This window comes from Crocodylus siamensis, chromosome 6 (genome assembly GCF_052110815.1).
Source record: "Crocodylus siamensis isolate JL-2025a chromosome 6, ASM5211081v1, whole genome shotgun sequence".
NCBI classification, from domain to species: Eukaryota; Metazoa; Chordata; order Crocodylia; family Crocodylidae; genus Crocodylus; species Crocodylus siamensis.
Window position 1 is genome coordinate 5,677,627 of NC_143400.1, and position 26,235 is coordinate 5,703,861.

The following is a 26,235-nucleotide window of genomic DNA, read 5'->3' on the forward strand; positions in this document are numbered from 1 at the left end:
CCCTGCGCCCTCTGCCCCTCCCCGCCCTTGCAGCCCCAACGCCTAGATGTGTCCCGGGCGCCCTCCCCGCCCAGATGTGCCCTGCGCCCTGCGCAGACCCTCCTCCCTGCCCTGATGTGTCCCGCGCAGCGTACCTGCTCTGCCCTGCGCCCCCTGCAGCTCCCTCCCCAGATGTGCCCTGTCCAGCCCAGATGTGTCCCGTGCAGCCCCCTCCCCCGCTCCTACATGTGTCCCGTGCAACACCCCCCCGCCCCAGATGTGCCCTGCGCGCGCCCGGCCGTGCCCAGATGTGTCCCGCGCATCCCCCTCGCGCCCAGATGTGCCCCGCCCCTTGTGCAGCTCCTCCCCTCCCAGATGTATCCCCTACAGCCCCCAGATGTGCCCTGCACCCGGTGCCGCCCCCCATGTGCCCTGCGCAGCCCCTCCCTGCCCAGCTACTGCCCTGGCAGGCTCCCACGCCCAGCTGTGTCCCGCGCAGCGCCCTATGCACACACCCCGCCCCTCCACTCCGCGCCCAGATGTGCCCCCTGCAGCGGCCCCACCGCCCAGATGTGCGCGGCTCGCTATGCAGAGCCCCCCCCGCCGGCGTGTGGGGAGGGCGGTGCTCGGCGCTGCACTGGAGCAGAGTGGGAGGGCGGGGTCTGGAGGCGGCAGCGCCAGTTGCGGCCGTTGGGGGGAGTCGCGAGCCACCGACCAATGGGCACTCGAGGGGAGGGGGCGGTTCCTGAGCGGGCGGCGCTCATTGGCCGGGCTTTCGGGCGCCCACCGGCCAATGGAGGCGCCGGGGCGCGGCCGGGAGCCAATGGCAGACGGCGGCGGCTGCGTCCCCGAGGCGCTGGGCCAATAGCAAGCGCCGGGCAGGGGCGGGGCCCGGCGCCGGGCCAGCCAATGGGCGGCGGGGGCGGGGCCTGGCCCGAGGGGGTCGAGAGGGGGCGGCCGCATTCGAGGGCAGAGTCACGTCCGGTCCCGGCGACGCGGTGAGTGCGGCCCGGACCCCGGATCCCCTCCCCCGGGCCGGGCCGGGCCGGGCCGGGCGGCTCGAGGGTCTCCCCGCGTCGTGCTGCCACCGGGGGGCGGGTCCTCCCCCTCCCGCTGGGCCGGGCCCCGGGGGGCGTGGGCCCGGAGCCGCACAAAGGCCCTCGGCAGGCGCGGGAGGAGGTCCCCAGCGGGCCGCGCAACAGCCTGCAATCGTTGCACCATCCGGGCTAAGGGCGGGGGGGCGGGGGCACCGACCCGCGCCCCGCCCCGCCCGTCCGACCGCCGCCGCCGCCTCCTCTTGCAGCAGGTCGAGGAAGCGAGGCCCGAGTGCGACCCGCCGCCGGCGCCATGAACGTCTTCGACCGCAGCGTCAACATGGACGCGCTCTTCAAGTTCTCCCACATGTGAGTGCGCGCCCCCCCCGCCCCCCCCCCGGCCCCCCCCCGGCCCGCGCCCATCGCTCCCTCCGCCCGCAGCTCCGCCTCCACCCAGCAGCACCTGAAGAAGGTCTACGCCAGCTTCGCCCTCTGCATGTTCGTGGCGGCCGCCGGCGCCTACGTCAACGTGGTGACCCACCTGGTGCAGGTGAGGGGGGCCGGGGGCGGGGGGCTCCCTCCCGGGGCTGCCCCGAGCGCCAGCCTGACCCGCCTCCCGCGCCCGCAGCTCAGCCTCCTGACCGGCCTGGGCTCCCTGGGGCTGATGATCTGGCTGATGTCCACGCCGCACAGCGCGGAGACGGAGCAGAAGAGGCTGGGGATGCTGGCTGGCTTCGCCTTCCTCACCGGTGCGTGGGAGCCCCCGGCAGTGCCCACATTCGCGGGTGGCGCTGGGGGGGCGGAGGTGGTCGGTGGGGCCCCAACTGGGGCCTGCGGGGGTGGCTGCCCCATCTCACGTCTGTCGCGTCCTTCCAGGTGTCAACCTGGGCCCGCTGCTGGAGATGTGCATCGCCATCAACCCCAGGTAGGAGCCTGCAGCAGCCTGGCACGGCCAGGACTGTCCCCTGTCCCCAGGCCCTGTGCCCTAACCACACTCCTCTCTCGCAGCATCCTGCCCACCGCCTTCCTGGGCACGGCCGTGATCTTCACCTGCTTCACGCTGAGCGCGCTCTACGCCCGGCGCCGTAGTTACCTGTACCTGGGAGGTGAGGGGGGCCACCAGGCGGGCCGCGGGCAGGAGAACGGGGCAGTGCCTCAGGGCTCGCTCACCACCATGCCTGTCTCACAGGCTTCCTCTTCTCCGGGCTGTCCCTGATGTTTTTCTTCTCCTTGGTCAACCTCTTCGTGGGCTCCACCTGGCTCTTCACGGTGAGTCCCGCCCCTGGGCATGGGGCCGCTGGGCTATGGGGCCGGGATCGAGCTGGCCTCCGGCACTTGACACCATCCCTGCCGCCTCTCCCCACCAGGCTAACCTGTATGTCGGGCTCATGGTGATGTGCGGCTTCGTCCTCTTCGACACCCAGCTCATCATTGAGAAAGCCGAGAGCGGGGACAAGGACTACATCTGGTGAGTGGGGGGCCAGGGCGATGCGGAGCCCTGTGCCAGGCCCAGCTGCCCTGACCCCCATCTCCCCCAACCCCTGTCTCCCCCTCCCCAGGCACTGCGTGGATCTCTTCCTGGACTTTGTCAACATCTTCCGTGAGCTCATGATCATCCTGGGCATGAACGAGGTGAGTCCCTGCCAGCTCAGCCCGGGAGAGGTGACCAGTTAGGCAGGATGTGCCCGGGGGAACATGAGGAGCTGCCCAGGGGTGTGTGGGGCATCTCGGGCTGGAGTTCGGCCTGGGGTGATGCGGCCTCATCTCCTCTTGCAGAGTAAGAAGAAGGAGAAGAAGTGAAGTGACTCCTGCAGCCCAGCTGCCTGGTGGAGCCCTTGCCTGCTGCCCCCTGCCCCTGCCCTTACTCCCTGCCCCCCAACGCATTAAAGGGGCTGCGGTCTCTGAAAGAAAAGCGCCCGAGAAGCTTTTGTACCCTGTGGGTTTTTCTCTTGTTTGAGCTTTTTCCAATTAGTAACCAGCTGATTTGTGGGTCCCACTGGAGCTTAGCTCCCCTCTTTCCCCCCCCCTTGCACCCCACAGCTCGGGGAGGCCAGCAGCAAATGTCTCCCAAGTGCCCAGCCCTGCTGCCTCGGCTTTGGGCACGGGATCATCCCCAGGTGGATTCCCAGGCACCAAGAAGCTGCAGCTCCCCTGCTGCAGAACCCGTTTCTCCTCCTACCCTACTTGCCTTGGCCTGAAAACAAACCCAACCTGCCGCACTGCTTCCATGGCCATGCGGCAGTCCCCAGGCCATCTCCCAGCAGCTCCTGGAGGGAGTGGGGCTGGCACCAGTTGCCTGGACACGTGGCTGGGCATCAGAGAGCCATTGTCTCCCGCCCCGCAGGGCTGCTGGGACCAGCAGGCTGGGGTCCAGGGACAAGGGATGGGTTTGTGTAGCTCCTTCTGCCTCCCTCGTCCCCCTTGAGTCCCTCAGCTGCCCTGCAGCGGGAGACTTGCACCCAGTGCTGAGGGGAAGAGGGCGGTGCAGCTGCTCCGGCAGGGGGAACAGGTAGGTGCTGTTCCCTCTCCCTGGGCTGCCAGGGTCCAGGACCATAGTACCTGGCCCCTGGCAGCACCAGGGCCTGCCGGAAGCCCCGGCCCCCGTCGCCAAAGCCAACCTGCACCTCCGCTTGCTCGGGACGAAGGTGCCTCCTCCCCCTAGAACCAGTGCCAAGAACAACAGTGTCTGTGACGAGCCCCCTACAGCAACGTCCACCAGGTTTTCCTGCCATCACGACTGTAATTCTCTCTCCTGTTCCGCCGGCTGTGGTGCCGGCTGCGTGGCCTAAACTCATACTGTGAAGACAAAGGTGTTTTGATTCAGAAATATATGAAGCCTCCAGAGTCTTACTTTGTACAAAAATCAATGAATGAAATAAAAATCCTCAGACTTTAACCTTCACGCACCGCTCACGGCTGCTCCTTGGGGACGGGTGGTGGGGAAACCACAGGCGGCATCTTGGAGCAGGGGCAGTCCTGTGGTCCATGTCCCGAAGAGGGACCAGGCCAAGGCCAGAAGGAAGGACCGGTCCCGGAGGGGTAAGTGCAGCCTACCCTAAGGCCCCAACCTGAGGTGAGCCGGCGGTGGCAGCCTAGGATAGGGGCCCTCCAGGCTGCGGTGCTGAACAGTCTGCCCCTGCCCTGCTGGCTGTGCAGGCGCTGGAGCCCTGCTTCGGGACAGGGATGAGAGGCTCCGCACCCCACTGCCACCCCCCAGCCTCCCTACCTGAACCCACAGCCCCAACAAACCTGTGCCCAGAGGAGCGGGGGCAGCAGGACACGGACTTAGGCCTTGGCCAAGCAGCTGGGGAGCCAGAGCCGCAAGGGGCGCTCGGAAGCAACCACGTCCATAGTCGCGAGGTCTCCCGGAGCCCAGCAGACCCTGGCAGTGGGGCACAGCGACCAAACCCCTCACTCCCTGGCTGGTAACAGCCCCCAGCTGCAGCGCCCGCCTTTGGGACCAAACCCAGACACACGCACAGCCTGGGGCTCCTCCTGTGGGAGCGTGCAGTGTGGGAGCCCCCCGCCCCCCTCAGGAGGCAGGGTTTTCACCCAGGACCCCCTGTCTTGGAGAAAGGGCTCCCCCCCCACCTGTCCCGCATCAGGCCTGGAGAAGGGAAGCGCGGCTGGAACACAGACCCTGGAAAGCTGCCCCCAACCTGCCCCACTGCCTTGCCTGGCAGTTGCCCTGGCCCACCTGTCCTCCCCCTGCACCAGCCCTGAAACTGCCCCCCAACCCTACACTCCCCCCCCCCCCCCCCCCGGACTGGGGCCAGGGACAGCCAGATGCTGCTCCTCCCACCAGCTGCCAGCAGCAACCAGAGCAGGGCCCCTGCTCCATGCTCTCCCCACAGAGCCAGCACATCAACCAGCCGAGGCGCCTCTGCTCTTGACCTTTTATTGATGGGGGGGTGGGCAGGCGACAGAGCAGGGGCACAATAACTTATATAAATAAAATCAGAACAGGGAGGAATTGGATGCCCCAAGCGGGGAGGGGACTGGGGGGCAGGGTCTGTACACTTCGGATAGCACCAGAAAGCGCCAAGCCGGAGCCAGACGCAGGCCCTGCAGCAGCACCAGCAGGGGAGGCGGCTTTTGGGGGCCCCCAGGAAGGAGCTCAGAGCTGCCGTGCTGACAACACCCTGGAGCCAGGGCCCCCATCTGCTACTGCCTCCAGCTGGGAGGCGGCCCAGAATCCCCTCAGCCAGGTGCAATGCAGGGCTCATGACACACAGCTGAGCTCCCCAGCCCCAGGGGCCTGCCTGGCAGCACGGCCGTGGTCCCATCCTGCCTGCGGGGAAGCAAGGCGGAAGCAGAGCCAGCTTGCTGCCCTGTCCCTGGGCCCATGGCTCCCCCGCTCTGCGGCTGCCCCTGGCCGGAGGCGGGCACGGCGCTGCAGCGTTGGGGATGGAAGACGTCCTGTGTCCGGCGCTGGGGCCCGTGCAGGATTTGGTCTGGAAGGGGGCAGGGCAGGGCCTGGCCCCGTGGGGCGCAGCATCCAGGGCCCCTCAGTCCGGCCCTGGGCCTAGCCCTGGCTCCCGCAGGACGAGAGGCTGTCGTAGAGCGAGTCGCTGAGCGACTCCGAGTTCTCCAGCCCGGCTGGGCCCTGCCCCGTGTCCCGGGACCCGGCCTCTGTGCTGCCTTCCTCGCCCACGTCCGAGGCGCTGGGCGTCCGGCTGCTGCTGGCGCTGAGGGCCAGGGAGGGCGGGGGTAGGGGCGGGGGCCCCTCCGAGGCCGCCCGCTTCCTTGCCGTCGTGCCGTGCGCGGAGCCCTGTGGGGAGAGATGTGCCGTGAGCCCCCAGCTGCCGCCGTGTCCGGTAGCCCCGAGTCCCACGCAGTAACGAGTCTTGCACTTTAACGAGCCGCCGTGCCAAAAACAACATCCTTGCGCTCTTACCCCCGCCGGCCCGCGCAGTCCAGCCAGGTCCCCGGGGCTGCACAGGAAGGGGTCGGCTGCGGGGCCCCCGCTGGCCCGGATGTTGGGGAAGGTCCAGTTCCTGCCTTGCTGGGCTCGGCGCGGCTTCCCCGGCGCGGCCCGGGGCTCCACGGCTGGAGGGAGACAGGGGTTAGAGGCCGGGACGGCAGGGAGGGGGGTGGGGGGCGCAGGCCTTGCCGGGAGCAGCCAGGCACGGAGCACGCCCCAGGCACCCACCTTCGGGGCCGACCCGGTGCCCGCGCAGGCTGGGAGGTGGTGCAGTGCTGGGGGGGACCCCGGGGGGCCCCGGCACGTCCTCCAGGCTGGGCACCTCCCTCTCCAGCGTCCGGGCCTTGCGGGGCACCTTGGTGCTGGCCAGGGGCCGCCCCGGGACCATGCCCGGCGGTGTGTCCGACCGTGACTTCGGCTTGGGGGGCGGTTTGCTGGGCACCCCGCTGCAGTAGTCAGGTGGGGGGAAGGTGCCAATGCCACTGTCCAGTGTCCGTGTCAGGGAGCCGCACACTGGGGGGATGGGGACAGGGGGGTTAATACACAGCCCCCTACTCCTGGATCCACCAGTGCCCCCCAGGCCCAGCCTCCCCCTTACACCGGGGAAGACCCCTCCCAGGGTGGGGACAAACCCAAGAGTCCCAACACGCCTAGGACCGCAAGACCCAGCACTGGGGGAGAACCCAAACCTGGTCCCCAAATCTCCCCACTGCCTCCCTGTGTGCTCGATCGGGCCGAACCATCCCAGGGCCCCTGTGCCAAGATGCCCCTGGGGTCACCTGGGAAGTGTTGGGCGGTCACAGCCTCAGCTAGGCTGTCATCTGGCGGGAGACCCTCCCTGAGGCTCAAATCTGGGACCTGCGGACAGAGGAGATGGGGGGGTGATGAGTGGGCACCAGGGGCCACGTGCTACCCCATCCGCAGTAGGGGCACTGCCCACCTTCTCGGGGGGCTCCTCGCAGCTGCGCAGGTGGCCAACAATGCCGTTGCGAGGGGGCCGGAAGAGCCGGGGGTCTTTGGCGTCATGCGGGATTCTCTGCAGCTCCAGCAGCTCGTTCTTCTGCTCCAGCCGGCTGTCGAGTGACGTCTCCTTCCCGTCCACCCTGCGGGCAGCAGGCGGAGTGAGCCCCCAGCTCAGGACACGGGGTTCCTGGCCCCCTACCCTGAGACCCCTGTAGGGATCATGGCAGCCCCTGGAGGGGAGCAGCCGGGAGCACAGAGACCATCGCAGCCCGAGAGAGAACCCAGGAGCCCAGGCACCCGGGCCTGCAGCACATCCCCACACAGGCTGCTCCCGCACCAAACACCAGGGACCAGCCCCATCCAACCCCAGCCCCAGCCCCAGCCCCAGCCCCAGCACCTGTCGAGCAGCTGCTGCATGAAGTCCTGGGCTGTGACCTCATGGTACATGGCCTGCAGCTCGCTGGGTGTGGGCTCGCGGCGCCCGTGGGGCCGCGCACGGTCGCGAGCCAGCCCATGGAGGTAAGCCTTCTCTTGCTCCAGCGCCTTGCGCAAGTCCTCCGCCTTTTCCATCAGCTTGGAGATGTTGAGGCTCTCGGCCTCCAGCTTGCGGGCAGCCAGCCGGACCTCACGGCGCAGCGGTGTGGCACCCGGACCCCGCTCCCGCCGCTCCTCCTTAGCCTTGCCAGGCTCTGGCCGCCGGCTCAGTGCTGGCAGCTTGCTCTTGCGCAGCCCGAACCAACTGGCCAGGCTGCGGGAGTCCTTCTGCTTCACCTCGGGCACCGGCCCTCGATCCTGCCCCTGCAGCCGCAGCACGTTCTCCTCGATGCCCTTCATCACCTTCTCCTCGATGGCGGAGGGCGGCCCCGGCCCCCCAGGACCTTCAGGGGCTCTGTGCTCGGGGCCCATTGGAGCCTCCTCGGTAGGTGGGTGCGGTGCCGCGGTCTTGCCTGCCCTGGCTTTGGTGGGTGACTTTGATGGCAGCTTGGTGGGGCTCCCATGGGGGCTCTTGGTGCTCTTGCCTGGGGGTGCCGGGGGTGCCCGGGGCGGGTTTCTGGCACCGGGTGGGGGCCCTGCCGGACACCCCGCGGCCAGCGGGCGCGTCTTGGCGACGTGGTGCTTACCAGAGCAGGCCTCAGCCTCCAGCCGTGAGCCCACGGAGCCAGAGAGGTAGCAGCGTGCTGGGAGCTCTGCGCCGGGGCCATGGTCCTGGTGCTTGAGGCTGCCGCCCGCCCGTGCTGACACCCGAGCCTCAGCCGCATCCTCGCTGGGCCTAGCTGGCATCCGTCCCCGGTCTTTGCTGGGACAGCCACTCTTCTCGGTGCACGGTGGCTCCCGGCGCTCTGCAGCCTCAGTGCTCCGCAACTTGCCCAGCCGCTCCTTGAAGGGCAGGTGCCCTGGCTCTGGTGCCTTCTTCCCAGCCTTGCGGGACCCGGCAGAGCCCCCCGTGTTCCTGCGTGCGACCGGGGGGGGACCCGGTGCCCCGCTCCTGGCTGGGGGGGCAGAGGCACAGCTCGGGCACGCAGGGGGGCTCTGCGGCGCCCTCGGGGGTGTCCAGCTGGGGCGGCCCAGCCCCCCGCGGCAAGGCCGGCCGGACGCAGGCACCCAGGGCCAGCGCCGAGACATTCTCGTAGTCATGGGGCTTGGCCACGAGTGGCTCTGGGGAGCGGGCAGGCAGCCGGGGTGCTGGGGGCCGGGCGGGCCTGGGGGAGCCCGGGGTGGCAAAGCTGGGCTCTGGTGTGATGGGGCCCTCGCCGCTCAGCACAGGAGAGGCGCTGGCCTCGGGGGGGTGGCTGCGGCACGGGATCTTGGAGCTGCGGGCGAGCTGGGGGCTGAGGCGCGGCGGGGGGGGCGGGTGTGGCTTCTCCCCTGGCGTTGGCAGCTTCAGCAGCTGCAGCACCTTGGAGGGGGAGGGCGGCCCCGGCGACGGGGGGCCCAGCTTCACCTTGGCCCTGCTGGGCGCCGCGAGCCGTGCCGGGCCCTGGGGGCTCCGCTCCGGTGCCTCCTCGCCCCCCGGCGCCAGGAAAGCGAGGCAGGCCGGGTGCTCGGGGCAGCCCAGGGCTGCAGCGTCCCCCCCGCCCCCCGCCAGCCCCAGCACTGGCCGGGGGCCGCGCAGCGCCGGGGGCCCGTCCAGCAGGAAGGCGGCGGGCGGCTCGCCGTTGCGGGGCCCATCGCGCAGCACGTGGTGCAGGTAGCACTCGGCGTCCTCCAGCAGCAGCCCCAGGCCCAGGCGCCGCTCCGCCAGCGCGCTCAGCACCGGCTCTTCGGGCGACGGTGACGCGCAGCCCCCCTCGGCCTCCGGCCCCCGCCACTTACCCCCCAGCCGCACGCAGCCCGGCCACGGCTCCGGGGTGGGGGCCCCGTTCACGCCCTCCGGCGATCCAGGGGACTCGGGCCGGCTCTGGTGCCCAGCCAGGGGGGCGCAGCAGGAGCCGGAGCCGGGTTGGGGGGGACGGTCGCAGCAGGCTGGCAGCAGGGGGTCCGTCTCCTCCAGCTTGCGCAGCACCTCCAGGATCTGGGCCTTCTTCTTGAAGAACGGAGACAGCGCCTCCAGGGCCGGGGGGCCGGGGCCAGAACCGCCTGCCCAGGGCCCCTCGCTGCCCGCCTGGGGAGCGGGAGAGGAGCTGTGAGATGCCCGAGGCGGGAGTGGGACCCGGGGCGGCGCAGGGCCACGTACCTCCCTGTGCAGGGCACAGCGCCTGGGGGGCGGCGAGGCTGCCGGCTTCTCCGCCAAGCCGCGCAGGGGGCTAGCAGGGGGGTTGGCTGGTGCTGGCGCCGGGTGCAAGGCCAGCTGCGAACGAGAGCGAGGGTGAGGGGCTGAGCCCGCCCCCGGGGTCGGCGGCAGGACGAGGGGGCCCGAGGGCCGGCGAGGCCGTACCGGGGGCACAGCGCCGCCCGCCAGCTGCAGCTTCTGCTGGAAGAGGTCGCTCAGCGTCTGGTTCTGCCGCTCCAGGTCGAAGACCCTCCTCTTCAGCTTGATGCATTCCTCGCGCAGGTCCTGGGGCAGAGGGCAAGCGCGGCCCGGGCAGAGACCCGCGGAGGCGCTGGCTCAGCGCGGCGGGCAGGACGGCAGCCCGGGAGAGGCGGGCGTGCAGGGGTCCCCGCTCCCCCCGCAACCCGGCCCGGCCGGCCCGGCCTCACCTTCTGGCTGAGCAGCGCCTGCACCACGTGGTTGGCGACCTGCGAGAGAGACGGTGGCAGCGCGGCGCGGCGCGGACAGCCCCGGCCCCCGGCCCCCGGCCCGGCCCCGGCCCCCGCCCCTACCTCGTCCAGGCAGCGCTCGTAGGTCTCCCGCTGGTTCTCGTTGGCCTGGGCCAGGGCCGAGTTCTCCGCCTGGGATGGGACGGGACGGGACGGGGCGGGGCGGGGCGCGGTCAGGGCTCGGCCGGCCACAGCCCCGGCTCCGGGACTCCCGGCGGGCCTTGCCCGGCGCCCCCCGCCGCCCGGCCCCGCACCCACCTCCAGCTCGCGGAGCCGCTGCAGCAGGTCCCGGCCGGCCCCCGGCGGACAGCCGCCCTCCTCCGGCGTCGGCGCCGCGCCCGACATCGCTGCCTGCGGGGCCGGCGCGTGAGTCCGGCGGCAGCGGCCGGGCAGCCCCCCCCCGCGCGCCCCGCCCCCCGCCCGGACCTGCCCGGCGCCGCGGGGCCGCATCCCGCCCGGCCCGGCCCGGCCCCGCTATTGTGGCGGCGGCTGCTCCGGCTCCGCGGCCTCCGGCTCCGCCTCCCCCGCCGCTCCCGGGGAGGAGCCCGGCGCGCCCGCCCCCGGCCCCGGCCCCGGCCCAGCCTCCCCGCCCGGGGAAACTGAGGCAGGCGGGGCGCCGGGAGCGCAGCGCAGCGCGGGAGCCCCCCGCGGGGCCGGGGCCGGGGCCGGGCGGGCTGGCGCCGCGGGGAAACTGAGGCACGGGCCAAGGTCACGCGAGGACGGGGCCGTGCGCGGCTCCCCGCGCCACGTGGGCCCCGCGGGGCTGCGGGCGACGGCTCCGCGCGTCCCCGGCGGCTGGCGGGGCCGCGGCCGCTCGCTCCGGCGCCGCGCGAACAAAACCAGGCGGAGCGGGAGCGGGGCCGGGGCCGGGGCCGGGGCCGGGGCCGGGGCGCAGGGCACTCACCGCGGCGGGGCCGCGCTCCGCGCTCCGGCTCCGGCTCCGGCTCCGGCTCCATCCCCCGGGCGGGCCCCGCTCCGGCTCGGCTCGGCTCGGCTCGGCTGCGGCCCGGGGAGGCCGCTCGGGAGGGGAAAGTGATGTCATGGCTCCGACCGCGGACCCTCCTCCCCCTCGTCCGGCCGCAGCCAATCCGCGCCCGGTCCCGCAGCGCCTCTCCGCGGGACCCCCGCAGGCCCGCGCCGCACGGCCCGGAGCCGGGCTCCCCCGCGCTCCCGGCAGCAGAGCTGGGCGCTTGGGGCGGGGATGCCGCGGGGCTGGCACCGGCGCCCTGCCCCGGCCCGCATGCCCGGGGACTGGCTGTCCCGGCCGGGCCTGCTCACAGGTCTCTGCCAGAGCAGGGACTGACCCAGCGTGAGTCAGCATCCGCGAGCCCAGCCCGGGCACGTCCCCGCTGCAGCATCCCTGCCAGGCTGGCCTTGCTCCTGCTCCAGCATCTCAGCTGCCCTGGGGCCAGTTGCACCCACGCCAGCAACCCACCGGCTGCTCCATGCCAGAGGGGCTGGCCTCGAGCACCAGGGATCTGCCTTGTGGCCATCGCTGAGGGCAAACACCCACCCTGGGAGCAGGTTGAGCCTTCCTTATCCCCATCCAAATTGGCACGTGCTCAAGTCCGACTCCTTGGCCTGTGCAGCAAGAGCAGCTCAGCCAAGATGACACAGCTCTGGCTCTGCTGCAGCTCAGGGCCTTTACCCCATTCTCCTATCCTGTCACCACAGGGGTTTAAATGAAGACGCTGCCTCCTGCCAGCTCTGGGACTGCACAGCACCACACGCTGCCCCCCCTCTGAGCACTGGCCCACAGCACAGACATGCTCTGCAGAGGGTGGTGTCTTCAACTGCTTTATTGTCTGGGTTACAGGGGGCAGAGAGCTTCCTCCGGCTCTGCCACAAATCTAAACTCATCAGGACACAGTGCCGGGGGCCTGGGCATAGGTTAAAGCTCTAGCAGGACTCTGCTTTGGGGCAAACAGTACCAGGGAAAGGGCAGCAGGGGGAAGACCCCCGTGTTGGCACCCTGGGCGATGGACACCAACTGGGGGAGATGTGGCTCATCTCACTGCTCCATGGATAAGCCACAACTTCATCAGCCTGGTCCCTTCTGGGGTCAGCTGCGTGGATCCCCCGCCAGGGAACCCAAGGTCTCCCTTTGGTTTGGTCCTGGCTAACGAGCTGACTGCCACACTGGCAAGCTCACCCGAAATCCAAAGGCCACCAGAACCAGGTGAGAGGCATGAGGGGGCAGAGACTAGCCCTAGGGCTTGTGGCCAAGCGCTGGGCATCTCCTGGTTCAACCAATTTGGAAATGGCTTTGGGGCAGGCAGGGGGAGCGGAGCCAGCAGCCTGGCCCCGGCAAGAACACCACGCTCGGTGGCCAGCGCACGGTCCCAAAGGGCAGCCTGGGCTCTGACCCAGGACAAGGGCTCAAGCAAGGCGGCACGCTCCCCGAGCCAGCCTCAGCTGACGGATGCGGGGTCTGGGTTCCCATTGGAAGCTGCTGGCATGCCACGTGGCCGAGAAGGGGCAGCATCTTCCAGCTTCCTGTCTTCCTTGAGGCCAGGCCTGCCCCCGCCTGCCTGCAGCTGAGCCTGTGAAAGACAGAAGAGCGGTGATCACACCCAGCCCCGTACCAAGCTGGGGCCTGGCTCTCGGTCCCAAGGGGAAAGACTTCATGCACACACCAGCATGGAGTTCATCCCAGGAGCCCGCACCCTGGGCCCTGCCTGCCACAGCAGCTCCTCGCCCATCCTCTCAGTAGGGACCTTTGTATGCAACCCACGTTGCTTCCGACTGAACTGGCCGTTCCCGTCGGAGGCTCTGGAACGGCCAACAGACCAGGGGAAGGCTTTCCTTTGGGCTCCTGCTTGAAACTAGCTGCCACCCTTCATTCAGGGCCTGTAATGCAGGCCTGAGTAGAGGCCCCTGGTCCTCTGGCTGCTGAGCAGCCTACAAGGCACCTACCCTGGTGCTCCTGACCCTGCAGGCTGCTGCTGGGGGCCCTGAAGCATGAGCCTCGGTTACCAGCATCCTAGTCGTAGGGCTGCCATGTGGCTGCAGAGAGTCCAAGGCTGTTTGAGGAAGGGCAGCCCCAGGGAGCTCTGCCACGCACAGTGCTGTGACCTGCATCTTGGAACGGGTCTGAAACTGAAGCGAATTCCCCTCAAGGGCACATCTCCTGGCTCCTCCAACGTGCAGCTCTGGAGCTGAAACTACACCTGCCTAGGGAACCTGCCCACTCCCACTCCAGCTGGAAGTGCCCTGTTCCCTTCCTCCAGCTCTGTACCTGTGACGGTGGCTCTGCAGAAGACTCCATGGCTGCTGAGGGGACTTGGCCAGAAGAGCTTCCTCTATCTATTTGTGTCAGCTGGGCCGGGCCACCCAGCAGTGGTGACTTTTCATGGGCCAGTACATCTAGCGGGGCCTCGACCACATCTTTGACAGCACGATCTTCAAGGGCTCCAGAGGGGTCAAAGAGCAGAGGGGATGGGGGACACTGCATGCCATCACCCACCACATCCAGATCCTGAGGAAGAAACCACCAGGCATGGCCCATCAGCAGGTTCTGCGAGCCAAATGCACCAGCAAGGCAAGCGAGAGTCTTTCCAGCCCCCTCTCTGTCACCTGTGTGCTGCGGGGCCCAATTGCAGACAGGCTGAGCTCCCAGGACGTGCAACTCAAGTGCAAGTTGCTGCTGGGACTCCATGGTCCTGGAGAATCCCAGGCCCAGTTAGCTACGGGTTACGGTCCCTCAGGGTGCTGGCAAACAGTGTCCTATCAGAGCAGCAGTCCAAAGCCAGGTCAGGGTGCTGCTAGCCAACAAGGGCAATGGCTCCGCACTCAGACTCCAGAAAACAGGGCTGGAAGGGACCTCTGGAGTGCTACCAAACAGGGACCCTGGCACCCCGGGCATGGCGCACACAGCCCAGAGGCCTCTGTGCAGAGGAAGCTGCACAGCTGCCACCGTGGCGTGCCATCACACAGGGAACCCCAGGGTCCAGCATGCAGCCCAGAGAGGCTGAGAAGCAGGGGTGGGCAGGGGGCAGTGTTCAGCCTCACCCAGGCTGACCTCTCCCCTGGGAACGCTTCCTACAAACACGCAGCTGCTCCGTCTATGGTAACAATGCAGGCGCGAGGCTGGGATTCTTCCAAGGCTATTGCTGAGGGAGGCATCATATGGAGGGAGCTCGATGTGGAAGGAGGTATGCCTGTGACTGCGTGACGCCTAGGCAGGACTGCGCTACATCAAATAAAACGCAGAGGCACTGAGCAGCCCTGAACCGTGCCAGGCAACAGCAAGGAAGGTTCCCCCACTCAGGGACACACAAAGCAAGGCCCCCACTACAGGGCAGACCCATGCTGTCATCCTGAACACGGCCAGTCAAGACACTTCAGAGCAGGCTGCCCCCAACTCAGCAAATAGAAAAACAGCGAAGACCCCTGGACTCCTGCCTAAGCAGCCATTAAACCTCTGCCCAGGCCATGAGAATGGTTCTGGGAGAAGACGCAGCCAGTGCCCCCCTTTCCTGGCCACAGCAACCTCCTCCCACGGCACCGATGTTCATGGGAACCAACAGCTGCCTGGCTGAGCTCCCCGAGTGCTGCACTGGGCCTTCACCGCAGAGCACTGCTGCAGTGGGACCAGGTTCACAACAGCCAGCTTCAAGGCTTTCAAGCCCCTGGATCAGTGGCATCTGGCCCGCTATATTAAGGCAATGTCTGCTAGCATCCCTATGGTTACAGCAGCCCTGGCAGCACCTCCCCCAGCTATCTGCAGCTATTTTTACGCTGGTTACAGGAGTCTGCTCTGGGACGGGGCGCTCCGGGCTCTCAGTCACGGGCCTCCCCCAAGACAGCAGCTCCGAACAGAGGCCACCACTTTGTTTACACAAATGTCACGAGGATTTTGAAGCATGGAGGTTTAGTGTGCCTGCGGGATGCACTATAATCTGGGGATTAAACCTCCACGTATCCTTTGGGGACAGAGTCAAAAAGCCGCTTTTCAAAACTCCTAGATACAGATTTAGACAAGGGAACAGCAGCTCCAAAGAAGCAGTTGCTACTGGCCAGAAACAAATGCTCGAAAGCCTAGAGCCCTCCGACCTTTGCAATGCTCTCTCAGGAGGATGCCCGCTTGGAACAGGAGCACAGATCAGTCCAGAGACGGGGAAGGAAAGCGGAAGAAAACACCTGGGCTCTGGACTGAACTTACTGCAGTGTGCCCTGTGCTACAAAGGAGCCGGTCACCCCCCATTGCCACAGCACCCTGTTCCAGGTCCATCCCTGCATGGCACCTAAGAACTAGAAGCCTTGAGCTCCATGTGGGCATTTGGGAGCCTGGACTCCTCGACAAGGGGCTGTGAGACCTGTGACCATGGCATGGGATAGGCAGAGGCACGGGGGTCTGCAGCTATATAATCCCCCCAGCGATTTAACGTGGCTTAGCAGCTGCAGTGACATGTTACACTCATCCGGCCTTCACTGGCAGCAAAGCTTTCGGCTGGATGCTTTGCTTCCGAGCCGCTGGCAGAGGGAGGATACTATGCAACTTCTCCGACTTACGTCACTGAACTCCAGGGGTAAGCTCTCCGTGGGCTGGAGCTCAGCAGCACTCAAGTACAGATCCGTGGGGGCAGCTTCCAGCTCCTCAGGGACAGACAGCACCTGCTCAGGGACGTACATCTGAGGCGGCAGTCGGAGATGGAGCGGGCAGCAAGGATCTTCAGAGAGGCTCACGGCGACTGGTTTGTTACAGGGCACTTCCTCTGACCCTTGGCATGGCTTGAACAGAGTCTGACTGGTGTCCTGGCAAATATCTGGGAAGACGGAGTCAAGGAAACCGTGCATCTGACAGAGAAGCTAGGCAGAGGCATGAAGCAAAGGGCACTAACACTGCCCCCAGCACAGAGGAAAACAGCAGCTAAATCACACCCCAGTGAGTAAGAACTGGGGCAGACTCTACGACTGCTGTGACCTTAGCCAAGCTACTTAGCTCACACGCCCCAGCTGTAAAATGGAGGTAATACCACAGCTTTACCATGAGGCCAGAGCACAGGGGACTAACTGAATACTGCAAAAGTCTCAAAGGCCCCCAAGACGGGAGGGACAGATGAGGTAGGAGCTTCCCATGTACCTCGTGGTTGCACACAGCCTTAGCATCAACTGTGCAGTAGAGTTCCTTGCCGGTACCAACACAGACCTCTCCTGAAGCCAGACATAGCTCAGGCATTTTCATTTCTTCTGTCCCCAGAAGGGCTCAGAGGAAGAGCTATGCCTCCAAGCTGTGTAAACAGGATTCCCTGCCTATGATCACCCGCAGAAGCGCAGCGTTAATGGCATCTTGCTCAGGAGGTCAGCTGCCTACAGGCACTTGCCGACCCACCCCCACTAAACGCAACTAGGCCTGCCTCCTGCCTGGAGCCCTTTAAAGGACTGTGGCCAAATTCAAAATCATTCACTAACACTTTCCCGTCACTACTACAACAAACTCTTCCAGCTATCGCCACTGAATGAGGAGAGGGATTTTTATTTGCAGTTGTTCCTGGCCTGAACAACCTCACTTCAACCAAAGTGACCCATGATTCCAGGTGCTTGATCTGAAGCAGCTGAAAGGGGCCCAACTGTCTAAAAGTGGGGGCTCTACTCCAAACTGGGCTTCGAGACATCTCAATCATACCAAGGTGTGCAAAAATCATGTCCAAGCCAGTTCCACAGCCTTCTCTTAACACAAGTTAGCAAAGGAGAGAAAGACAAACTGACTGCAAAATTGACATCAGGCTGAGCTGAGCTCATTTCTTGAAGATGACTAGGCTTCAAGTTAACCATATTCTTTTAACCTCAACCCACAGAGGAGACTGACCCCACTGACCCCAGTCCCCGTCAAGACTCAAGTCAGCCACTACTTTGTACTGTCAGTGTCAAACCCTACCTGGACCACGGCAGCCCAGCCAGGTTGTCTGCTTCATGCGCAGGTATCAAAGACAAGGCTGCTGACAGGGCATGGAGCAATCGGCTGCAGGCAACTCCTCTGTAACTGTCCCTGCCCAGCAGGGCAACCCAAAGTATGACCTTGCCCCAGCTCCTTGGCTGGCACAACTGACATACACCTGGGAAATGATGGGCCCAGAAGGCTGCAGTGGGCTAGCTTTGAGCAGCAGTTTACAGACCTGGATGGGTCATCTGGCACGCCCCCCTCCCTAAGGGATGGGCTAAATGATTTCTCCATGCCCCTTCCAGCCTGGTTTTTGATGCTTTCTTTTAAAAGACAGGGCAATTTCTTCAACTCCCCTTCATCAACTGCACTGCCCTGGCCTTGGTCAAGCCATTTTGATGGCAGTATTCTGGGCTTCATTTTAAAACCCGCAGCCATTGAACAGAAACAATGGCAATTTCCTGCCTCCCCGGCCTGTGCCTGTACACAACTGACCTACCAGTGTTAGTAACAAAACAAAACAGAGCTCATCATTTCTGCTGCTGCTGGCCTCCCTCAGCCCGCCCAGCTGCAAAGAACAGAGTCTTGCCCTGGTTTCATCTGTGCAATCGCATTACACTGGGAACCACATGGTTTGGCTTGGGAACCTCTGTCCAGCCCTTAGGAAAAAAATACCACTCAATCTGAAAGCCAAACCTGCTTGCAGTGATGTCACTTGCAAACATGCCACAACAACAGTTTGAGTCACTGCTTAGTGTACAGCTTCACTTCAAATAAACAGCAACCTCCAAGGAGTTGCGACAACCCCCTGCAGGGCTAAAATATAGTCTCAACGTGCAAAACACCCCATGCTATTTCCCTGTATTCAGTGTTCAGCCTCCCAGCCTCTGTGAGAGGGATTCTGAAAGGATTAAGTTATGAGCTGCAAACAAACTTGCTTCCATCTTAGTCTAACAAAGCTGGAAAATAGTTTGTGGCTGTTCCCTAATCGCTTGAAGTTTGTGTGTCACTTCCAACTGAACTGGCCGCTCCTGTCTGGGGTTCTGGAACGGCCAACAGACCACAGGAAGACGTTCCTCTGGGCTCCTGCTTGAAACCAACGGCTACAGCAAACCGGTGGCCTTGATTCAGGGCCAAAAGAAAATGAGGACCAAGCCCACATGGGACTGAGTCAGCAAGGCTGTTCAGCACAGCTGAGAGGAAACAAAAGGATACGAGTAAGGCAGTGTCTGGTCATGGGGAGAGACTGGTTGGAGCATCGAACATCGTCCACAAATGCCAAACACCTCTGGCTGGAGCGGGTGGTGTGCGCCTGAAAAGGAGCCCCAGAGAACACGTCAGAACAGCCCCAGATAGTTCAGCTATGCTCAGCTATTAAACCAGCACCAGGGTTCAGGGCTTCTACTCTGTCAGTGGCTTACAAACCACCAGGCCTCTTCTGCTCACCTGGCTGCTCGCAAGGGTTCAGGTACTGAGCCTGCCCAGTCTCAGCCCAGATCCTGAGATCTGTCTTAGCAGATAGGTTCTCAGCCTTGGTTTGTACACCAGCCTGCCAGCCCCTTACTCTTACACAGGGGAACACACGCATTCCTGGCTAAGACCTGCAGCCTCCAAATTGAACAGTAGCAGACCCACCCTCAAACGCAGCAAAACTGCATCCTTTTAAATGGCAGTGCGGGAACTGACGCACACAAACAAGTTGGTTTCAGTTGCAGGTTCTCTTGAGCAATGTAATGTGGCACAACTGGGTCCCCAAAGCTCCAGGGAAGTGATCAAATCCCTCTGCGCTCATATAAAATTAATTACAAGGGCTGAAAACCTCCTCGCACTGAGAGGAGGCTTTGTAATCCTGCCTCCCTTTCTTTTAAAGGGGAAAACTCTCCAAACCTGCATTTTAGGCCTATGTTTTATTGCTCGTTCCTTTAATAGAAACAACCCCACAGAGCTCCACCCATCAGCTGAAGCGTCAGAAATGATATATTTACAGCCTACTTACATGTCCACAAAGACAAGATTCATAATGGAAAACCTGGCAGGGCTGAAGGGTTTGGAACCTGCCCCTGTCCTGCTCCCTAAATATGGGTGACAGGTCGGAGACCTGAACTGCAAGGCAGCCTGTAACACGGAACAGGGTCTGGACCAGAAGTCCCTGCAGACTGAAGTACCTGCTGGGCAGCACCGTCGGTTGCCAACATCCGGCGCTCCTTCAGCTGGCGGTGAAGCAGGGCCTCCACACCGTAGCGCCGGCGGTAGCGGCGGAGACATTTCAGTCGCTTCAGGTTCTCACGTTCCTTGGCCATCAAACCCTCTGGGCCTGTCAGGAGGCTGCTACCTGGGGGAGAGTGAGGAATCAAGAGCCTGTGGCAATTCTCCCTGCTTGGGGAACCTGGAACCAGACCCGACTGAGCCAGCCATGCAGCCAGCTCTCCAGTTACTGCAATACAGGAACCGTCACCTGGGCCTTGTATTCAGGAAGCAGGAACCAAGTCTTTTGGTTACTAGTGAACTACACAGTGCAGCCTCCACAATCTCAACACTTCTCTGCACAGAAAGAACCTTTACAGATTCAGACTGGTCTGCTGGCATCTTAAACTGACCCCAAATAAGGTGCAATGAATCTAACCTGCACCTGGACTCCTCTAGCATGTGTCTTTCTGTCCAAAAAAGGCAAAATTTTACATTTACAAATGATTCAAAAATCTACTACATAAGCTAATTTAAAAGATCAGTGAACTTACAGCATAAGTGCTAAGGACCTTGTATTTAGAAGTCAACATTCACTGCCTACTGTTCACTGTGTTACCAGTTTGCACAATACATTTTAGAAAATATTGCAGCATAAAAGTCTCAGTTATTTTTAATCGGGTAATGGGGTTGCACAATGTCTTTTTTGCAGGATGATTTACCCATGGGGGGGAGGACAGCTGTCTTACAGCTCAGCTAGCTACACAATGCAGCATCTCACAAGCTGAAGTACAACCCAGCACCTGCTTCCAAAAATCTTCTGGACTGTAGGAAGCCTGCAAGGAGAGATCTGCAGACTGCAACAAACCCTCGTGCCTGCCCCTTTTCAAACCAATGCCTTTCCCTGCTTCTCCCCATTCTGCTATGTGTAAATTATACCAGTAGCAATTAATAAAAAGTCTCACCACCTTGTTTTTGTATAGTATATTTCACTAGCAGATCTCAGATGGCTTTACAGTGGTAAGCCAGTTCTCATTATTCCCAGGCCTCACAGAAGCTGACGCCCAGCACAGCAGAGAGGCTTATTAAAGGTTCCTTAGCAAGCCAATACTCTAAGTGAGGCCTCACTGATTGCATCTAACATACAACACTGAACAATTTACAAGGGACTAGAATTGGGATATGAAAGGCATCAGGGAATGGAGATGCACAGAAGCTGCCACCTTGTTAGAACAGGGTGGAGGAACAAGTACCCACGCAGCAGAGCTGACCAGAAAAACAACTCTGTCTGCTACATTTAAAACTTCCTACTGTCTCTCCCTTCCCTGCGCCCGGAGCCACTGTGGGCGACAGGCTCCTGCTGGCTAGCGCAAAAGGCTCCAAAACACTAAGCACTAGTGACGGATATTACTGGACCGTGGCCCCCAGCTGTCCTGCCAGCCCTCAGTCCCACACTAAGGCAAGCATAAGGGCTCAAATCTTTCACTGATCCCACAGTATTGTGCCATAGTGTGTATGCGACTTTCTCCTGATGTTTATATACTAGCAGATGCCTGTTCTACTGGCACAGAAGGGCTTTTGTTCAAGTTGTATAAGCTATGCTGACAAAGGGGCTTTCGTCAGTTAAACATAGGTCGATGCCATTAGAGCAATATCCGCATCCCTACCTGGCAGACCTCTTCCACTGAAGACAAGACGTTACCAATGAGACAACAGTGTTTATGATAAACACCCCCTGAACACAACTCTTCTCTCAGAATTCAGATTCTTGCAGGCTTATTTCCTCACAGCAACACATTACAGAGCAAAGATAGAAGGCAACTTTCCCAACCAGACTCCGGGGGACACAACTACTGCCTCTGGCTCCCAGTGCCATACCATCACCTCCAAGTGCAGACTGTCATGCTTCCCAAGTGCCTGGATCTGCATACGGCCAAGTGACATGGAGCAAGGGACCTGAACCTGTACTTGCCTATGGCTTCATGCTCCACCTTGCGACTGTGCAAGTAGCGACGTTTCTTCTCTTTCAGAAGATGCTGGAGTCTCTTGAACTGATCGATGTACAGGGACTGCAGGCGGATCAGCTTCTCCCGCATTATTAAGGCCACTTCTTCCGCTGTGTACACCCCAGCATGCCTGTAACAACCAGGGGGCAATTTAATATGCCATGAATAAGCAGTGGGGAGCAAGGTAGGAATATTACTACAGCAGCTGCTGATACCCCCAAAGCACCAGCAGGGAACAAGGAGCATACAGAAGCACAGTGGGCAGAAAAAGCCATCTAGCTAATACACCTGTGCTCAGCTGGGCTCTGGGAGAACAGCAAGTCAGGCAGTGCCAAGGCAGAGACTGCAGGTAACTGCATTGTTCAGATCTATAACCAAGCACATCCTGGACTAATGCAGCATCTTCTGTGGCCCTTATGCCACCAGATTCAAACCAAGATGCTGCTACAGAAGACAACCAGCCAACCCACAGTGAGCCCAGTATTCTGGAGGGATGCACAGGATATCCCCCACCCCGCAAAGGGCAACGATTTCTTTTTATGTGAACACCACCTGAGGAACAACTGCCCAATCCCATTTGGATGCTGTACTGGGTGCAACTCAGAAGCACCAACATGGCTCTTCTCAGCTGCGGTGGTTTCTCTTCCTAAAGCAGGCTCCTAAAAATCATCTCGGTGCACTCTTGTCTTATAGAAGCAGTTCACCACTCACACAAGTGCCAGACCTGAGCAGCAGCTCCCAGACTTACTTCAAAGGGTCCTCTTGATCACTGTCAATGCTGTCAGCTTCGCTATCGGGGTCGCCTCGCCATGTCTGGTCCACAGTGACAGGATCCTGTTCGCCATCACTCCAGCTGTCCTCATCTGAAAGGGAAGCACCGTGTCAGAGGCCGGCCATCCAGCCCAGCTTCCTGAAGCTAGAGCACAAGGGCCCAGAACTGGTGTTGGGATGTTAGGCAGCTTTGTGCTGCAGCCAGAAAGGCCCCAAACAAACTCTGAGACAAACGGACGGTGACACAGACCTCCCAGCCCCAGGGGAGAAAACAGGACAAAGCAGCTCCACGGTTCCAACAGAAAAATTGCCAATATTCAAAATTGACATAATTCAAGGCTGTCACAATATACAGATCTGATGGAGCAACACTCTCCTCTGCTGAGAATCCTGTAGGTCACAGACCCTACAAGCTGGAGATGCAAACCAGTAATGAGGAAGATGAGGAGGAAGCTCCAACACTGCAGTGAGAGGAAACCCTGCTGAGATGCAACTGAGTCCAGTGACAATATCATGGGAAGTGTCCGATACCCCTATCGCAGAACAGCAGCCCCTAAGAGCATATTCAGATCAACTCTAGACCCAGCCCAGACTCTTTGCAGTGCCAACTGAGGACACATGGGTTTATGTTATAGTTGCATGGCAGGTGATGGGAGCCCAAGCCCCTGGGGACTGGAAGAGGGATGCGTACCCAGCAGGGACTGCATACCCACATCTCAGGCCACTGTGCTTGAACACCTTATGCAAACGGCCAAAGATGGTGAATACAGCTTAGGAATATACCACTTGTGCCACAAAAACCATATTTGCAATTGCAAAGTTTTCCCTGTGCTCTAAAAATGGCCTTCTTGTATAAATCACCTGTCCATCTGCACAGTGCTTTAGCCTGTGAATGCATATTCAACTTCACCTCCCCCGTCTCACGCATCAAGGAAGCAGAGAGGTGAAATGGTGAGCCCACAGGAGGGCACAGAGCACTGGAGTTCCTGGCTCCCAGCCCAGCCTTTTCTCTTGAAGCCAGCTGTGCTTTATCTTGCTAGTTCCCTCAGACCATGCCCCCTCCCAGATATAGCAGGCCACAGGCTGCTGGTCCCACTGTGCAGGGCAGAGGACTCCCCCAGCTTCCTCATTCACTTCGCTCCAAGTTCTTACCCAGGATTCGACTGGCTTCACTGCGGCTACTCTCCGCCGCTTGGGGCCCCAGCTCCGTCTTGGCATAAGAGCTCAGCTGGCAAAGAAGAGTCTCACTGACGGGCCCCGTGCTGGCCTTCTTCATCTGAGCTTGAAGCGCCAGGGCATTCCTCCGGGCATGCTCAGCACAGAATGACACGCTGGGGGGAAAAATTTAAATGCTTATAGCCCTGAGAGTTTGCAGCCAGCCAAGAAGGTACACAAAGCAATGCACAGGTGGGCACTCACTGCCACATGGCTGGAAAAGGCATGAATTTCTCCCCTCCCTGCTACCACCCCCAGAACACAGCCAGCGCAGCTCCTCGGTATAAGTGTCCCGGGTGATTTCCAAACCACATACGTGACCGCTGAATGCAAACCTCTGGCACCTGAGTCAGTAGTGTGCTAAAGCCTGGAGATAAGCCCTTACTCTAACAAGTAGAAGGCACAGGATTCAAACACCTAAGGTCTTCTTCTGGACCTTAGGAAGTCTGCAGGAAGAGAGATCTGCCAACTGCAACAAATCCTAATGCCTACCTCTTTTCAAACCATGCCGGGTTTGGGTCCACAAGCTAACTCAACTCCTCTCCTGGAAAAAGGACCCAGGACAACATCAGAACTGGGACTTGAACCCCAAAAGTCACTAGGTGATTCAAAACCAATGTCCTGGTGATGACCAAAGGTGATGTCTTGTTCCCCTGATCGATACCCGCCTCAGGTACCGCAAGCTTCTTTCCATTCAAAGACCTTGAAACGCTTTACAACACTTAACAAACTTGTAACTCCCCCTCAGACAATTACAGCTCCTCAAAAATGGAAGCAGCGCCAGGGTCAGACCAATGCCACCTAGCCCAGCAGCCTGTCTCTCAGCAGCAGGGGTGAATGCTTTGGAGGGAGTGCATTGAACCAGACAGATCAAGAGCAGCGCTTCTCAACTGTTTGAGGCTGGAGGCACCCTCATTAGATGCAGGGCACTCACAAGAACACCAGCTCGTCTTTTTTCCAACATTCACTCATTTTTTTCCAACAGGCAAATACTACAGCTGTTCTTCTATTGCAAAGAACTCAGTTTTTAACGCCACAGACTCCTATTTAGGCCTGCGGGTTTATCTTGCAACTCCTGCACGCACACAGACAGCACTAAGGTTAAACAGCACCCCTGAAAGGATCTCCTGGCACCTGGGTGAGACTCATGGCTCTAAGGCCCCTTTTATTACCCGCCATTGTTGGGCTAGAGATGCCAGAAGAAACATCTCCAACCGCTGCTACTAGCTCTGTAGTCCATGAACAAGCCTAAGCACAGCAATCCCCAGCCTGGGGGTCACAGCCCCCTGGACCGCCTGGGCAAAGCTTTCAAAGGCGTGCCGTGCCCGCGAGGCATGCCGACACAATTCCTGAGAGAAGCCTGGAAATTTTGTGCAGGGATCCTCAACCTTGAAGGCCACGTCGACTCAGGGATCTGCCTGAGTGCCCTGCCACAGGAAAAACACCCCTTGTATTTCTGTGCAATTGAGAAAAAAGGGAAAACTAAGAGCTGGCGTTTTCAGGGGGGACCTTGGGGGTCATCTATAGGGGGGGCCTATTCTATGGGGGGGGGGCTATAGAAGAAGGGGTCTGTGAATGGGGGGACATCGGGGGGAACTTTAAGGGGCTCTACAGAAGGGGAGGGACCCTCGGGGGGGGTCTAGGGATGGGAGACTATGGAGACAGGATGCCCTTGATGGGGCTATGGACAGGGGGGCTATGGGGGAGACACTGAGGGGGCATCTATGAAGGAAGAAGCCCTCAGGGGTGTCTGTGGATAGGATGCACCTGGGGGGGGGGTCTATTGCAGGGAGATCTATGAATGGGGGGGGCACCTCAAGGGCTTAAAGGGGGAACTTGAGGGGTATCTATGGGAGACATTGAGGGGGCCTTGAGGGACTATAGGGGGTCAAGGGCTGCTTGAGACAGCCCTTGAGGGTGTCTATAGGGGTGGGAACCTTGAGGGGTTAAGGGGGGGGGCCTCAAGGAGCTATGGGGGGTTGAGAAGCGTCTATGGGGGGGGCCTGAAGGGTTTCTATAGGGGGAAGTGTCACGGGGGTCTATGGAGGAGGAGCCTCGAGGGGCGGGGGGGGCGCTGAGGGTGCCCGTGAGGGGTGCTGGGGGCCGCCCGGTGGCGGGGCGGGGCCGGCACGCACCCATCCTTGCGGTCGGGCTTGGGGGCGGCGGCGGGGCAGCGGCGGCCGGTGGCGGCCGACACGTAGCTGCAGGCGCGGAAGGGCGCGGCGCGGTCCTCCAGGATGTGGCGCAGGCAGAAATCGCGGCCGTCGAGGCGCGGGCGCGAGCAGGCCCGGGCGGCCGAGGCGCAGGCGGCGGGTTCGGGGCCCCGCGCGGGGGACGGGCGGCCGCGGCCCGGCGGCAGCACGTGGATCCGGATCCGGTTCATGGCCCGGCGCGGGGCCGCGCGCACACGCGTGGGGCGGGGGCGCCCGCTCGGATCGGGGGCGCCCCTCCCCCCGCCCGCCTCACGCGCAGCCCCTCCCCGGCGCCGCCATTTTGTCCGCGCGCCTGGGGGGGCCCGCCGCGCCGCGCCGCCGCCATCTTACCTCACCGCGCCTCCCCATTGGCCCCGCCCGCCGCCAATCCCCGGCGAGGAAGGGGGGCGCCGCTGCGCGCCCATTGGAGGGAGCGGCTGTCAGCCAGCCAGCCAGGGCCGCTCCCCGGAAATATGGCGTGGAGGCAGCACGTGGGTGGGCGGGTCGGCGTGTATCGGTGGCGGGTGCTTCGCGCTGCCGGCTGCTGCCTACGGAAAACCCCCCAACTCCCCTCCTCCCCCCCAAGCCGCCGGGCGGCGCTGGAAGAGGCGCCTGTCAGCCCCGTAGCAGCGGTGGCAAAAAGGTGCCTTTCTCCTGCGCTTGTGCCGCCGCGGGAAACCGGCAGTTGTGCTTGCCAGGGGGAGGCGGCGGCCTCCGGCTTCCCTCATCCCTCCGCGGTGAGCCTCTAATACATCATCTCTACATCATACAAGAGAGAGGGGTGGAAGGGCAGGAGGTCACATCTAGCCCTGGGGATGCCAACCCCCAGCAGCGCATTGGAGCCCCCGCGAATTGGAAATACATCTCCAGGGGACTGCTGAGAGGC

General features: G+C 62.4%; 3 protein-coding genes and 2 non-coding genes across 7 annotated transcripts; 1 reads left to right on the forward strand and 4 right to left on the reverse strand.

The window, feature by feature from the left end:
- The first annotated feature begins 902 nt into the window (after nt 1-902).
- On the forward strand, nt 903-3,915 carry TMBIM6 (transmembrane BAX inhibitor motif containing 6). 2 transcript variants are annotated; one of them, XM_090053437.1, is made up of 10 exons: nt 903-977; nt 1,283-1,382; nt 1,455-1,563; nt 1,642-1,762; nt 1,890-1,938; nt 2,022-2,119; nt 2,203-2,282; nt 2,381-2,481; nt 2,573-2,645; nt 2,790-3,915. In XM_090053437.1, exons 2-10 carry the CDS (start codon nt 1,327-1,329, stop codon nt 2,811-2,813), a joined length of 711 nt encoding a protein of 236 aa, XP_089909563.1. In that variant the 5' UTR covers nt 903-977; nt 1,283-1,326; the 3' UTR covers nt 2,814-3,915. The 2 variants fall into 2 exon arrangements, with proteins under 2 accessions (XP_089909563.1, XP_089909564.1); XM_090053438.1 differs by having other exon boundaries at nt 928-977; nt 1,286-1,382.
- A 1,487-nt stretch (nt 3,916-5,402) lies between these two features.
- NCKAP5L (NCK associated protein 5 like) lies at nt 5,403-11,734 on the reverse strand. The gene is given in 12 exon segments (XM_090053448.1): nt 5,403-5,784; nt 5,911-6,062; nt 6,166-6,450; nt 6,717-6,795; nt 6,878-7,040; nt 7,298-8,283; nt 8,285-9,688; nt 9,776-9,895; nt 10,039-10,077; nt 10,162-10,230; nt 10,357-10,449; nt 11,003-11,734. Coding segments are annotated over 12 exon segments (4,053 nt in total). The 5' UTR covers nt 11,420-11,734; the 3' UTR covers nt 5,403-5,538.
- A 148-nt stretch (nt 11,735-11,882) lies between these two features.
- KANSL2 (KAT8 regulatory NSL complex subunit 2) lies at nt 11,883-25,675 on the reverse strand. Of its 2 annotated transcripts, none has more exons than XM_090053436.1 (9): nt 25,293-25,675; nt 23,095-23,273; nt 21,920-22,034; nt 21,134-21,301; nt 19,147-19,309; nt 18,197-18,293; nt 15,613-15,866; nt 13,337-13,576; nt 11,883-12,641 (listed from the first exon to the last, which is right to left on the reverse strand). In XM_090053436.1, the coding sequence occupies exons 1-9, from the start codon at nt 25,538-25,540 to the stop codon at nt 12,510-12,512; spliced, it is 1,596 nt and encodes a 531-aa protein (XP_089909562.1). In that variant the 5' UTR covers nt 25,541-25,675; the 3' UTR covers nt 11,883-12,509. The 2 variants fall into 2 exon arrangements, with proteins under 2 accessions (XP_089909562.1, XP_089909561.1); XM_090053435.1 differs by having other exon boundaries at nt 19,147-19,313; nt 21,138-21,301; nt 25,293-25,674.
- On the reverse strand, nt 12,829-12,951 carry LOC149860674 (small nucleolar RNA SNORA2/SNORA34 family). The gene has a single exon (XR_016443385.1). It is a non-coding gene; the product is annotated as a small nucleolar RNA SNORA2/SNORA34 family (small nucleolar RNA).
- Nucleotides 17,983-18,118, reverse strand: LOC149860675 (small nucleolar RNA SNORA2/SNORA34 family). Its single transcript, XR_016443383.1, has one exon. It is a non-coding gene; the product is annotated as a small nucleolar RNA SNORA2/SNORA34 family (small nucleolar RNA).
- Nucleotides 25,676-26,235: the final 560 nt, after the last annotated feature.